A 15,000-nucleotide genomic window follows, 5' to 3' on the forward strand; every position below is an offset into this window, starting at 1 on the left:
CACCTCTCTCGTGCCTTCAGTCTCGCTGTCGGACTGCCGGCCACGCCTCCTCGCCGGCATCTTGGGCTGGGCTACGGTGTGCCCTGCCTCCCTGTCGGACTGCCGGCTCCGCCTCTCCACATGGACATGAAAGAAGGCCGTTTTAGTAACACTCTTAATGTGTGACTCAAACGAGAGAGTCGGGTCGAAAATAATACCCAGATTCTTTACCGAGTCGCCTTGTGTAATCAACCTTGCTAATATTCTACACACAAGTGTGTACCATGTTGTGGTGATTCACCCTGAAGGTACACTACTTTATTTACATCAACAGACATTTTACACAATATACATTTTTCATTAACAGCGCCCCCATGTGGTGTATTTCTCCAAAAAGTAATTGCCCAGACAACGCAGTCGGGTTGCATGTTTTGACTAGTTTTTACCTTTTTTGTGTGCAGCGGTTCAGGACTAGAAGGGTTTAGTTCATTCTTTGATGCGACCGTTATGGACATGTGCTGTGCAGTTAGAAGCAGCCTGTTTGCTGGTCCATCCAGAACATTCCTGCATTCTTGGTCATGCTGTCAGTCCTTCTTAAATCCATGAAGAGTGCTCTGTCCAGCACCCTTATTCAGGCCAGAGCAAACATACAGCCAGCTGGCTTTCAAGTTTTAAGGACGTGTCTTCTTCTAATCTGGTTGCATCTGGGGACACGGTCGCCGCATGGACACAGCCATCTTTGTCGGGCTGCCCTTCTAACTTTGCCCTGTTTTTCTGATGGAGGCCTGCACGTCCTCAGTGTGACACGGCAGCCAAGAACAGGCGGCCATTGTGCTGGCAGAGGTAGCATTTAGGGACAAAAGTCTTCTTTTCGGGGGTCCATGTGTGGTGGAGGCTGCACAGAGACGCTGTTGTGTTTTGTATGATGGGGCTCTTTGGGAATGTTCTGAGGGGCTCGTATGCCTGGCAGGCATCTGCAGAACCATCCCGAGCATTCATTGGTGCTGGCTTCAAGGAATGACAGGCGCCCGGGCCAGACGAGACATCTTTACTGGCATATTTGACGAGGTCATAGTCTCCGTCCTCTCAAAGGAGCGTCCTCACATACAAGCGCCTTTGTCCGCTTCCGTCACACTGAATGGCCCATGGAGACTTTGCTTTGCCCACCATAGACGTTGACCTTTTTGTTTTCTTTCACCTCCACCATCCTGTCGTGTCCCGGTCTAGTCTGGTCCAGTTTGGACAGAGGTCTTGAATGTTGTTTTGATGTTGTTTCAGCGCTCAGCATTGAACCAAAGCCTGAATGAGCGAGCAGAAGGACGGGAATGGCCGAGCCAAAGCGGGTTTTGTCTTCCTCACGGCGCCTCCGTGGGAACGAAGACCAGAGGCAAGAAAGCAGTAAGTGTCCCAGAGACACCGCTGTGACCACACGCGTCCCGGCGGTCTAATCTCACCTTTGATTACGTCATCGATGCTACCTATGCTAATTAACATTGTTTTAGTGCTGCCAGACCAAACATGCAACATCAAACAAATGGTTTGCAATAGGGTTTCAGCTCTCTATTATGTATGTAATCGTTTAATGTGTCGATTAGTTTGTTCGATTAATCGACTCATCTGATAAAACAGACTTTAAAGCTTCTATGGGAATTTTACGGAAAATATTTTCAAGAAAATACATATTTTTCTGCTTGCCTTAACCTTCATTCCTTTTTTCTCTAAATTTGACATCAGCATTAAAATTGCAATTTTAATAAGAATTAAAATTAGAAATAAAACAAAAAACTTACACAAACCACTTCACCCACACACCACCACTCTCATGTGCGCTTTATTGCAACAGCTGCATGAAAACTAAGTCCATGAATTTAAAGTTCCAAGCACTCCCTGCAGCCCGGATTTCATTAATTTTTATCAGTAACAATCATTAAATGATAATCAAAGCATCGGAATATGAATTGAAACTTTTTTGCAATGGCATTGATTGATTTGGTTGATTGAGGAAGGCGTGGCGGGGTTGGGAGAGTGGCCGTACCAGCAACCTGAGGGTTCCTGGTTCAATCCCCACCTACTACCAACCTCGTCACGTCCTTTGTGAATGGGTGAATGTGGAAATAGTGTCAAAGCGCTTTGAGTACCTTGAAGGTAGAAAAGCACTATACAAGTATAACCCGTTTACCATTTACCATTTAATTGATTCATTGCTGCAGCATTAGCTCAGAACCACATTTGCTGACATAAATGGGAGTTCATATTGCAACGTGCACACTAATGAGCCATAATAATTCCAATAAGACATATATATATATATTATATATGAAATTATATATATATATATATAATATATATATATATATATATATATATATATATATATATTAGGGCTGGGCAACGCTTAAACATTTTAATCGAAGTTAATCGCACTATTTCTCCAATTAATCGCGATTAACTGCATTGTATACGCAAAGCCCAATAATGAATTCAAAAGTAGTGTGTAATGCACCTTTATTGGAATATTCTCCCACATGAACAAAAGCGCCAAAACATTTGTTGTGCAAACACAATTTAAATCTGTACCTGTTAAACAGTAGCAGTTAAATAGCATATTTTATGAAAATCAACTCCAAAAATGTAAATACAAACATTTAAGCTTATTGCCACTGCCAGGGTATTTAAGTTATCCTGTTTGTTATGGAAAATAGATATAATCTACATACAAATCTCTGAGCCACAATCATAACATCTGAACAGGCAATTTCTGAGGTAACAGCAGGAACAGTTTTTTTTTATCAGGGATCTTATGTTTAAAAAAACTATATTATAGGTAGTGGGCTGTTTTAGGGAATTTTTGATCAAATTATCCGTAGTAGCAATATTAATAATGTTGTGTTTATTCTGCGTAGTGCACTTAAAATAATTATGACCATATCTAGGAATTGATATGATGGGAATTTTCCGAATGTTTGCTTGGTGCTTTGATAAACTGAACGCATCATATACATGGTACTGTATTGTGATGTTATGAGCCAGGGAAAAAAAGAACTACCCTACCCAGCATGCAACAGGAGAGACGAGCATGCTCGGTAGCCCGGTATAGGTTGTGTCGCCATGACGGCATCTTGTATGTTGTGATATGCACGCTCTGAAAGCAAACGTTAAGAACTCAGCCAACACTCCTCTTCTGCATTATTGATAAATAGACAGACAACACAAATACTCCGCTGCTTCACAAGCCGCTGGATGTAGCCGGCAAAGTATTCCCATACTAGCTAGCCGGTCTAGCAAGCACGCGTCATTCAGTCCAAAACGGCCCGATCTATCCACATTCAGAATTGTCTGGCGGTCGTAAGTGATCCCGGAGTGACCACGCTGTGAGCCAGCCATGAAATTTGCAGAATTGTCCGGTATTTTTGCCAAATGTTCCATCTTTACCAAGAGCCCCTCCACGCCGAAGTACATCCGGAAGATGCCATCTTGTTAAGAAAAGGCGTTAACAAAATAAAAGCATGTAAACAACATACGCAAATGTGCGATAAAATAATTGTCGGCGTTAATAGATTGATGAGTTAACGCGTAATTAACGCATTAATTTGCCCACCCCTAATAAATATACATATATATATATATATATATATATATATATATATATATATATATGAAATAATATATATGTGAATCTTTTAATAATTCATGACCCATTCTCGATTCAAACCGATTTTCAAATATAATGAATCTACATCCAGATTGTGCATTTGGCAGAAAAAAAAAAATACTGTGTGTGTGTATACGTATGGATATATGTGTGTATATATTTTTGTGTATGTATATATGTATACAAGTTTATGTATATGTGTATATATGTATATGTGTATATGCATATATGTGTGTAGACATACATGTGTATATATACAGTACAGGCCAAAAGTTTGGACACGCCTTCTCATTCAATGTGTTTTCTTTATTTTCATGACTATTTACATTGTATATTGTCACTGAAGGCCTCAACACTATCAATGAACACATGTGGGGTTATGTACTTCACAAAAGAAAAGGTGAAATAACTGAAAACCTGTTTTATAGTCTAGTTTTTTCAAAATAGCCACCTTTTGCTCTGATTACTGCTTTGCACCCTCTTGGCATTCTCTCGATGAGCTGACTACTTCTTGAAGTTCATCGAGAGAATGCCAAGAGTGTGCAAAACAGTAATCAGAGCAAAAGGTGGCTATTTTGAAGAAACTACAATATAAAACAGTTTTTCAGTTATTTCACGTTTTTACATAACTCCACATGTGTTTATTCATAGTTTTTATGCCTTCAATGACAACCTACAATGTAAATTAGTCATGAAAATAAAAAATATGTGATGAGGTGTGTGTGTGTATATATATATATATATATATATATATATATATATATATATATATATATATATATGTGTGTATATGTCCAATTTGACTATCAGCTTGTAATGGTCCAAGTATAAAATATGTTCAGTTTCATCCAAAGGTAGATATAGTGTATGTTGAAAAGAGGTATAGGTAACAGATGTTGCCACATTTCTAATAAACTCAGGAATTAGGTGCCAGCTGCCTCTTTTAAAACGCTCCTCTTGAAAATAGTTACACATCGCTGGTCAAAACGTGGCAGCATGTACAAAAAACAGCTGGGAATGTTTCACGGATGTGCCGACGGGACGAGGCTGCCGGGTGACCTCGACCCTCCCGGCCTCAGATCCCGAAGTGCGACGAAATGTTGAAAAACAGACGAGACGAGGGGTCAACAACAATTGCGCGCGCATAAACACATCTTCCTCTCTCTTTGTGTGTGTGTGTGTATGTGTGTGTGTGTGTGTGTGTTACATAAGAGCTCTGTATTAAAGTCCTGACAGCAGGGAACGGGAATGCGATGCAGATGGAATCCCAACCAAGACCTGGTCCAACGTGTCAACCACTTCTTGAGCTCAGAGATGTTTTATGGAAGGAAAACAACATGGAATGCACCTCATATTTGCATCAGTGTGCAGATAATCTGGAATGTGTTGACTTTTATTTTGTCAGTGAGATTTATCATTTCAAATGTTGTCCGTACCGCGCCTTGCACAATGTCTCAGAGAAATAGTATGTTCTTCTGGTCACATGACCGCATCACAGCCACCATCGTTTAATAGGAAAATATGCAATTTGTCTTGAAAACACAATGATGGGGAAAACACAAAATTGTGCATCATTTCCAAAAATGAGGAGCAAAGTGGAATATCCATCCATCCATCCATTTTCTACCGCTTATTCCCTTTCGGGGTCGCGGGGGGCGCTGGCGCCTATCTCAGCTACAATCGGGCGGAAGGCAGGGTACACCCTGGAGAAGTCGCCACCTCATCGCAGGGCGCAAAGTGGAATAGTTTAGCCTTTAATCGGATAATAATTTAAAACAACCCTTATTTTGATGGATTATTGTTTTTGTAATGTTTTTTTCCCAAAAACTTACACAATTCCTCCTTAACCGAAAAACGGACATGCTCAAAAAGTGTTATAAGTAAGTCATATATTTTTCAAACTTTCAACTGTTTAATTTTTAGCCATAGAAATAAAGTCTTATATATTTGTATTGTTTTATTTTATTTTAAATGTTTTATTCTCTTTTTGTACAAAAAACTAAAGCACTTTTTATAACGGCAAAAACACAAATTATGCAACATTTTTTAAAAATGAATTGCAAAGTGGAATACTTTAGATGAGGGAATGAAAGCCCTTAATAGGCCAAAAACTCATTAAAACACTGATTTCGATGCATTGTTATTTTTGAAACAGTCTCTTCCAAAAACTCACACTATCCCTTTTTAGCCAAAAAATGGACAAACTCATTAAAGTGTTTTGAGTCATATATTTATTGTTTTCAAACTTTGAACTGTTTAATTAATTAAATTTTTTATGTTTTATGCTCTTTTTGTCAAAAAAATTTAAATACCCACACAATTTTTTATAATGGGAAAAACACAAAATATGTTATATTTTCCCAAAATTAATTGCAAAGTGGAATACTCTAGATGAGGAAATTAAAGCCTTTAAAAGGTCAAATATTCATAACAATACTGATTTTGATGCATTACAATTTTTGGAACAGTTTTTTCCGAAAGCTCACACTGCCTTCTTAGCCGAAACATTTATAAACTCATCAAAGTCTTTTAATTATTTCTTTCTTTCTTTCTTTCTTTCTTTCTTTCTTTTTTTTTTTTAACTTTTAGTGATTCAAATTTTTCAGAAGCTTCAGACCTATTTATAGATTATTAGGTTTGACATTTTTTAAATTTGTTTGTTTTTTCTCTTTTTTGTGTGGAACGCTTTTAACTTTTATTTTGTCCATAAGCTTTGTCATTTCAAATGTTCTCTGTACCGCTCCTTGGACAATGTCTCAAAGAAATAGTATGTTCTTTTGGTCACATGACCACCTCAGAGTTATTGTCATGCTATGCGAAAAATATAAATTTGTCTCGAATTCTGGTAGAGAACAAGCGCTATTGATTACAGAGGATGTCGTTGTGGTTTGTGTTGTGGTTTGTGCAGCCCTTTGAGACACTAGTGATTTAGGGCTATATAAATAATCATTGATTGATTATTTTTTTTACATGTATGAATTTACAAAAGAGTATTATAAAAAGTATCAGATATTTTGAACATAATTTTTTACCCAGGAAAATTCTTGGGATGCAATTTGTATGTATTTATGTATACATCTATACATATGTATGTGTGTATATGTGTATGTGGATATATGGTGTAAATGTGTATTGTGTGTATGTTTATGTGTGTACGAATACACACATATACATATCAATGTGTATATGTATGTAAGTATGTATGTATATATATACATATATACTAATATATATATATATATATATATATATATAGGACAAGCGGTAGAAAATGGAAGGATACATATATAATATATGTGTATATATATATATGTATATATATATATATATATATATATATATATATATGTGTATATATATATATATATATATATATATATATATAGTTACAGAGGGCTTCACGGCAGAGGGGCTAGTGCGTCTGCCTCACAATACGAGGGTCCTGCGTAGTCCTGGGTTCAATCCTTGGCTCGGGATCTTTCTGTGTGGAGTTTGCATCTCCTCCCCGTGAATGCGTGGGTTCCCTCCGGGTACTCCGGTTTCCTCCCACCTCCAAAGACATGCACCTGGGGATAGGTTGATTGGCAACACTAAATTGGCCCTAGTGTGTGAATGTGGGTGTGAATGTTGTCTGTCTATCTGTGTTGGCCCTGCGATGAGGTGGCGACTTGTCCAGGGTGTACCCCGCCTTCCGCCCGATTGTAGCTGAGATAAGCACCAGCGCCCCCCGCGACCCCAATGGGAATAAGCGGTAGAAAATGAATGGATGGATATATATATACACATAAATATATACATTTATAGTAAATCCTTGTTTATTACTGTTAATTGGTTTCAGCCCTGACTGTGGTAAATAATTTCCACAATGTATGATTTATTGATTTATCTAATATTTTGATAGCTGAAACATATTTTAAAAAAAAGTTTTAAGACCTTCTCAAGACATTTTTAACATTATGAGAGCTCTCTAAATGTGAAATAACACCCTTTAGTCAACTTTGCACTCGTTTAATACATTAGAGTAATTGCTCTTTTTTCAATTTCTTTAGCCATAATGCTTGAAAAAACTCCATTTAGGCCAAAAATCCCCAAAACAAATCCGCGATAGAGTGAAGCTGCAAAGTTCGAACAAACAACTGGATAGAGATCATCACAGCATATCATAGCAGTTCTTGAAGTCATATTCATTGCAGCATTATATTAACTACAGTGAACAACCCGACAATGTGGGACAACTTATTAGGTCCCAAGATTTCTTTCCAGAGCTAAAAGGAAAAAATGTTTCTCCTTATTTTTGTATTTTTGGCCTGTGTTTGAATCCGTTGCGAAACGTGACAAAATGGAGAGTGGCAAATAACATGATTATTGACCCTGCCGGTTTCCGCGGCGACCGCTGGTGAAGCATGGAAAACAAGAGCACCACCAGCCCGTGCAAGTTGATAGACATTGGAATCAGCACTCAGAGGGCCCATCGCTGGATTGCTTTTTTCCCCATTGGAGGGGGGGGGAAGAGAAAATGTGGAAAACAGGCAAGCGAGCACATCGGAGTGTAAATCACAGCTGCGGGGGCACAACAAGGAAAATGGCGAAGAATGTTGCGCAAGCGATGGAACCTTTGGGAAAACACTTATTGGTCGAAAAATGTCAACTGGAATTGTTCTGACCCTTTCCTTCTCTTGTCTGTCTTCCAGGGTTTGAACAAGATGAGCAGTGGAGCAGGAGCAGGTAGGAAGACTTTTACTTCACAGTCCTGACACAAGTCAAAGTAGGGCAGGGACACATGTTGGTGTGTCTTTTAAGGGTTCTCCTTCATCCCCAAAGTGTTTGACGGCCCTGTTCTTCCACACCAAACTCATCCAATCATGTCCTATTGGCATCGCTGTGTGCACAAATGATGGGCTGTCCCCAAATGATTCCGGCAAATCTTCCAAGGAGTCTCAGTTCTCTTCCTAGGGAGTTTTCCCTTGCCTCTTTTGACAAAGTGCTCGCCCATGATATTTTTATTGGAACGTTGTCTTGCTTGGTTTTGTTGTTGTTGTTGTTGTTTTTTTAAACTTTTTGTTGAATTGATACTCTGAAAATTGACACAACAATCAAGCAACTAATGTATATACCTTGAGTAATAATAATAATAATAATGATAATAATTAGGGGTGCGGGAAAAAATAGATTCGAATACGAATCGAATCGAATACGTTGTGCAATTCAGAATTGATTGTCATTTTTTTAAATCAATTTTTTTTTAAAAGGTTTTATCAATCCAACAAACCACTACACAGCAATACCACAACAATGCAATCCAATTCCAAAACCAAACCTGACCCATAACACTCAGAATTGCAATAAACTGAGCAATTGAGAAGACAAAAACACGACACAGAACAAACCAAAAATAGTGAAACAAAAATGAATATTGTCGACAACAGTATCAATTTTAGTTATAATTTCAGCATAGCAGTGATTAAAAATCCCTTATTGACATTATCATTAGACATTTATAAAAATAATTTAAAAAAACAATAGTGTCACAGTGGCTTATACTTGCATTGCATCTCATAAGCTTGACATCACACTGTGTCCAATGTTACAACAAATTTACATTATTGCAATCAGTTGATAAAACATTGTCCTTTACAATTATAAAAGCTTTTTTTTTTTTTAAATATACTACTCTGCTAGCATGTCAGCAGACTGGGGTAGATCCTGCTGAAATCTTATGTATTGAATGAATACAGAATAGTTTTTAATGGGAAAAATATTGTTTTTGAATTGAGAATTGAATCGAATAAAAAAAAATCGATATACCATCGAATCATTACCCCAAGAATCGATATTGAATCGAATCGTGGGACACCCAAAGATTCGCAGCTCTAATAATAATACTACAGTTCTAATCTACAAAAGCGAGGTGTCCAAACTTTTTCCACTGAGGACTGCAAAGTAAAAAATAATCAAAGCGTGCAAGGGCCATTTTTATATTTTTCATCTTCAAAACCAATACAATATATTCTTCTTTTTTTTTTTAAATCTATACGGCTCCCCTTTAAGTTTGGGTTCAGGGACCCATAAGCGTCTCAGTCATAATAAAATAAAATGAATAAGTCATTTATATATATATGTATGTATGTATGTATATATATATATATATATATATATATATATATATATATATATATATATATATATATATATGTATGTATGTATGTATGTATACACACACATATATATATATATATATATATATATATATATATATATATATATATATATATATATATATATATGTGTGTGCCCCACTCACAAAAGTGGTAAAAATATGTAATGCGTTATTATTTTTCTTAATTTTCAACGCATGGATATCTCTAGATCAGACCTGGGCAAACTAAGGCCTGGGGGCTACATGCGGCCCATTAACCTTTCCAATCTGGCCCACCAGCCATTCCCAAATATTTTTTTTTTAGATCTTTAAGATGGAAAGTGTAACTGCCATTATGATGTGCAGTGATGATTTCTAATGACCGTAAGTCTTCAACTGTACAAAGTATTTCAATGGCTGGAATCTGTGTTATTGGATGATATACCAGTTACTATGGTCATCTAATTAGTTACCATGGTAATCTGATTAGTTACTATGGTCATCTAATTAGTTACTCTGGTAATGTACGTCATGGCAGCTCAGACAAGCCACCAAGCAGTGTTTGTGGGAAGCGTTTCCACAGACGCGGAAGGAGATTTTCACAACAAAGTTCTAAAGCTTAGTGATGTATTGGATATATCAGATTGTAGGTGGGTTTATTTTGTACCCTTCGCGTTCATATTTCACTGTTTGTTACATTTTTGTTGCATTTCATTTGATTGTAAAATATGTTCATCGAAAGGGGGTGTGACGTTCATATTTTGTCAATATTCAGTGTTTTATTGTTCATAGAACAATTTAAAATTCCATTACGTTTTTTAAAGCGGTCTGTCATAACGTTTTTAGCATTCAATCAGACATAATTGTGAGGTTTTGTATTAGTTTTCCTAAAAATATACACATTTTTTTCTCTAAATGTGGCCCTCGAGTCAAAATAATTGCCCAGGCCTGCTCTAGATCAGTGGTTCTCAACCTTTTCACAGTGATCGACCCCCTGTGAACATTTTTTTAATTCAAGTACCTCCTAATCAGAGCAAAGCATTTTTGGTTTAAAAAAAGAGATAATGAAGTAAAATACAGCACTATGACATCAGTTTCTGATTTATTAAATTGTATAACAGTGCAAAATATTGCTCACTTCTAGTGGTTTTTCTTGAATTATTTGGAAAAAAAGATTTAAAAATAACTAAAAGCTTGTTGAAAAATAAAGAAGTGTTTCAATTATAAATAAAGATTTCAACACATAGAAGTAATCATCAACTTAAAGTACCCTCTTTGGGGATTGTAATAGGGATCCATCTGGATTCATGAACTTAATTCCAAACATTCCTTCACAAAAAAATAAATCTTTAACATCAATATTTATGGAACATGTCCACAAAAAATCTAGCTGTCAACACTGAATATTGCATTGTTGTATTTATTTTCATAGTTTATGAACTTACATTCATATTTTGTTGAAGTGTTATTCAATACATATATTTATAAAGGATTTTTGAATTGTTGCTATTTTTAGAATATTTTTGAAAAATCTCACATACCCCTTGGCATACCTTCAAGTACCCCCAGGGGTACTCGTACCCCCATTTGAGAAACACTGCTCTAGATCAACTTCAGATCATTTTGTTTACCATAAGTTTTTATAATTTTTGAATTTCTGTAAATTTTTCCAATTAAAAAGCCTGAATTGTTGTGAGCTATTGGAAGTCAACTGGCTTACACACATTTCATACCATTCCTCAGATGTAATATCCTCCTCTAATTCACCAACCCATTTTGCCGTTTTAAATATTTCTAATTGACTGCATATGTTTCGAATCGGAAGACTGAAGCATTTGTACTCGCCTCCCGGGTATCCCGCCGCATTCCTGTGACATATGAATGGCGTTCCCCCCTCTCAGTGCATGTTGGGAAGACACCGAGTGAGCTTGCAAACGGATTGCGCGGTCCTGTTTATCGCCGAGAGATACGTGTGCACACACAATGTTAATGATGTTTACATTACAAGGGAAGGAATAGGAACCGCCAGTTCATGTCCACTAATTTCACTGCAAGTTTTTTTTCCTTTTTTTTTTTTAACTTAAAGATTTAGCCAACGGATGTCTGGAATTCTGTTTGCAATTAGGAACATGAAAGAGAAAGAGAAGGCTGCCATTAAATTGTCTCTCGGTCACAACTTTATGTCCAGATCACTTTCAAAATGTGCTGCTTATTCCTGGACAGGCTTGTCAGGCACATTTGAGCAATTCAAGTTGATCCTGCAGGCTTGCATGGTGCCAGCGCTCTTGGCCTCCACTCAGGGTTGATTGACGGCCCCAGGTGTCCCCTCCTCCTCCCCCAGCTGATGTCTCCAGAATGTCCGAGTGTGCCCCCCTCCCCATTTTAAATCCCTTGTATAAATTGGACACTAGGCAGCATGTAGTTCAAATTAGGCAGCGGGCCAGATCATGGTTTCTATAAAATTGATGATATGATATGAGATGTGGCCCTTGGAGGTGGGAGGTGTGCAGCTGTGCGATTCGGCCTCAAATGCCAGTTGAGGCTCAGGTTGCAGTCACATGGTTTATTGTGTGTGTGCGTGCGTGTGTGTGTGTGTGCGTGTGTGTGTGTGTGTGTGTGCGTGTGTGTGTGACGGGACAGCACAAGTGGACATTGTGGCCTGCAAACATTCCACGTCACTTTTATGCTACACTGTTTGAATGTGTGGTCCACTGGTGTGCATTTGTGTGTGTGTGTGTGTGTGTGTGTGTGCGTGTGCGTGTGCGTGTGTGCGTGAAAAATATTTGCCGTGTTTGAGCATAGCTGTAATTCTTGGAAACTTGAGCATTAAGACCACCATGAATACCATCAATATGTTTGTCAACACAGCTGCCAGTCATGTCAAGTGCGTTTGTCATTATTGATGTTTACATACTAGAGGCTGTAACTGAAACTAATAATGCACACATTTTTTTTGTGTGTCTGATTTTGTGGACATTTAAGAGAACGATAATTTTAGGTCTGCAGCGCTCTATTATTATAGTAATCAAGTAATCTATCGATTACTTTGTTCGATTATTCAAGTAATCGAACAAAGTAATCGATTACTTTGTTCGATTATTCGAGTAATCGGATACAACTCAACTTATGCCTCAATGCATATTTTTAGGGAAATACTTGAAATAAACATTTTTTTCTGCTTTGCCATAACATATAGAAAATAAAAATAATCAATATTGATATTGCTCTCATAGCATGTGTGCACAATAAAAGTATAATAAATTATACAAACTTTCCAGTCTCATGTGCGCTCTATTAGAGCGGCCGTGCAGGAAACTACATATATAAAGTTCCGGCACTTGATGCGGACAGGATTTTGTACATTGTATTGTGTTGTATTGTACTGTAAGTATTTATTTTGAACATGTTTGATAACAAGAAAAATGGAAAATCAAAACAACAAAAAGAGCAATGAAAAGAAAAATAATACCACAGTGATGTGTTTGGAACATGTATACAGTTACAATGTTTACATCACATGTTTTCAGTTTTACTTTCTAAAATGTCCAAAAAGGAGAAGGAAGAATCTCAGCTCATTTAATCTTATTCTTTTCCATCTACAAATAATTTCAAACACGATTGTTTACTTCCTTTTTCAATCTTTCCTATTTTTTTCCCCCCGCTGATTATGGCATGGGGTGGGACCATACTATCTCTAACTCTTCCCATTCCTTCTGGAAGGTTTATCACTTGAGACGTTTTAACAAGATCCAAATAAATTAAAATTGAAGTGTTTCTATGTATATGTATGTATATATATATATATATATATATATATATATATATATATATATATATATATATATATATATATATATATATCAGTGATGTGCGGTGAACTAAACCCCAGGTGAGTCATACATACTTTTTTTTTCTTCTTTTTTAAAAAACTTTTCTTAAATTCATATGTGCAGCTCTAGTCATTGTTGATTTAGGTTGCACATTAGAGTCACAAGAAAAAAAGGGGAGTTATTCGTTTTCATAAAAACGTTATCATAATGATATTATGATATGATAAATGGGTCCAAAAACCATTCGATAAAGTTGTTATTAAATACTTTTTGGTCCCATTTGCTTTTAACAAAATACATCTATTGTGAGTGTATATTACATTTCTGTATTTGTATCTGAAGCAGCAATGGCTATCCTGCATGAAAACGTAATTTGTATGATCGCATTCATTTTGTCTTAAAGTCCAGTTTAGAGAAGTATTTCATCTTGGATAAAGTATATAATCCTCCATATTGGTAGAACTATTAATTTAATTAAATTTCATTCCAAGAAATTAAACAATATTTTTGCATCCGACAAAAACACCCCAAAACGCTGGCTTACTCTAATAAAAATGCCATGTTTGTTATAAATACAGTTAAAAAGAAAAGAGAATTAAAAAAAATGCTGGCTTCTGCTGGAGAGACCTGTGTCTGCTAGCTTGAGCGCCTCCACTTCTCCCAGTGTGGCGAGTCAGAGTACTGCTGAGGCATTGAACTGCAAGTTGACAAAATATTGCCCCCTACCTTGAGGCAGAGGTACTTGCTGCCTCAAGACCTGCCTTTTCCAAGTGGCAACAAGCATGTGCCCCCTCACACTCACACGCCCAATACACACTGTGTAGCCGTGGAGGCACCGCCTGTGTCTGCATTGTTTTCAATCAATCAATCAATCAATGTTTATTTATATAGCCCCAAATCACAAATGTCTCAAAGGACTGCACAAATCATTACGACTACAACATCCTCGGAAGAACCCACAAAAGGGCAAGGAAAACTCACACCCAGTGGGCAGGGAGAATTCACATTCAGTGGGACGCCAGCGACAATGCTGACTATGAGAAACCTTGGAGAGGACCTCAGATGTGGGCAACCCCCCCCCTCTAGGGGACCGAAAGCAATGGATGTCGAGCGGGTCCAACATGATACTGCGAAAGTTCAATCCACAGTGGCTCCAAGACAGCAGCGAGAGTCCCGTCCACAGGAAACCATCTCGAGCGGATCAGCAGCGTAGAGATGTCCCCAACCGATACAGGCGAGCGGTCCATCCTGGGTCCCGACGAGCGGTCCATCCTGGGTCTCGACTCTGGACAGCCAGTACTTCATCCATGGTCATCGGACCGGACCCCCTCCACAAGGGAGGGGGGGACATAGGAGAAAGAAAAGAAGCGGCAGATCAACTGGTCTAAAAAGGAGGTCTATTT

The 15,000-nt window shown here is 37.5% G+C and overlaps 1 protein-coding gene across 3 annotated transcripts in view; it reads left to right on the forward strand.

Moving 5' to 3' along the window:
- stard13b (StAR related lipid transfer domain containing 13b) overlaps window positions 1–15,000 on the forward strand; it is a 191,434-nt gene that overhangs the window by 30,592 nt on the left and 145,842 nt on the right. For 2 of the 3 annotated variants that reach the window (XM_061877464.1, XM_061877465.1), the window contains exons 4-5: window positions 1,258–1,377; window positions 8,323–8,356. In XM_061877464.1, coding sequence (XP_061733448.1) covers window positions 1,258–1,377; window positions 8,323–8,356 — 154 coding nt within the window. The remainder of the gene's footprint in view (window positions 1–1,257; window positions 1,378–8,322; window positions 8,357–15,000) is intronic. The other variant, XM_061877466.1, reaches the window with a different exon arrangement.

The sequence above is a fragment of the Nerophis ophidion genome, linkage group LG18 (assembly GCF_033978795.1).
Source record: "Nerophis ophidion isolate RoL-2023_Sa linkage group LG18, RoL_Noph_v1.0, whole genome shotgun sequence".
Taxonomy (NCBI): Eukaryota; Metazoa; Chordata; class Actinopteri; order Syngnathiformes; family Syngnathidae; genus Nerophis; species Nerophis ophidion.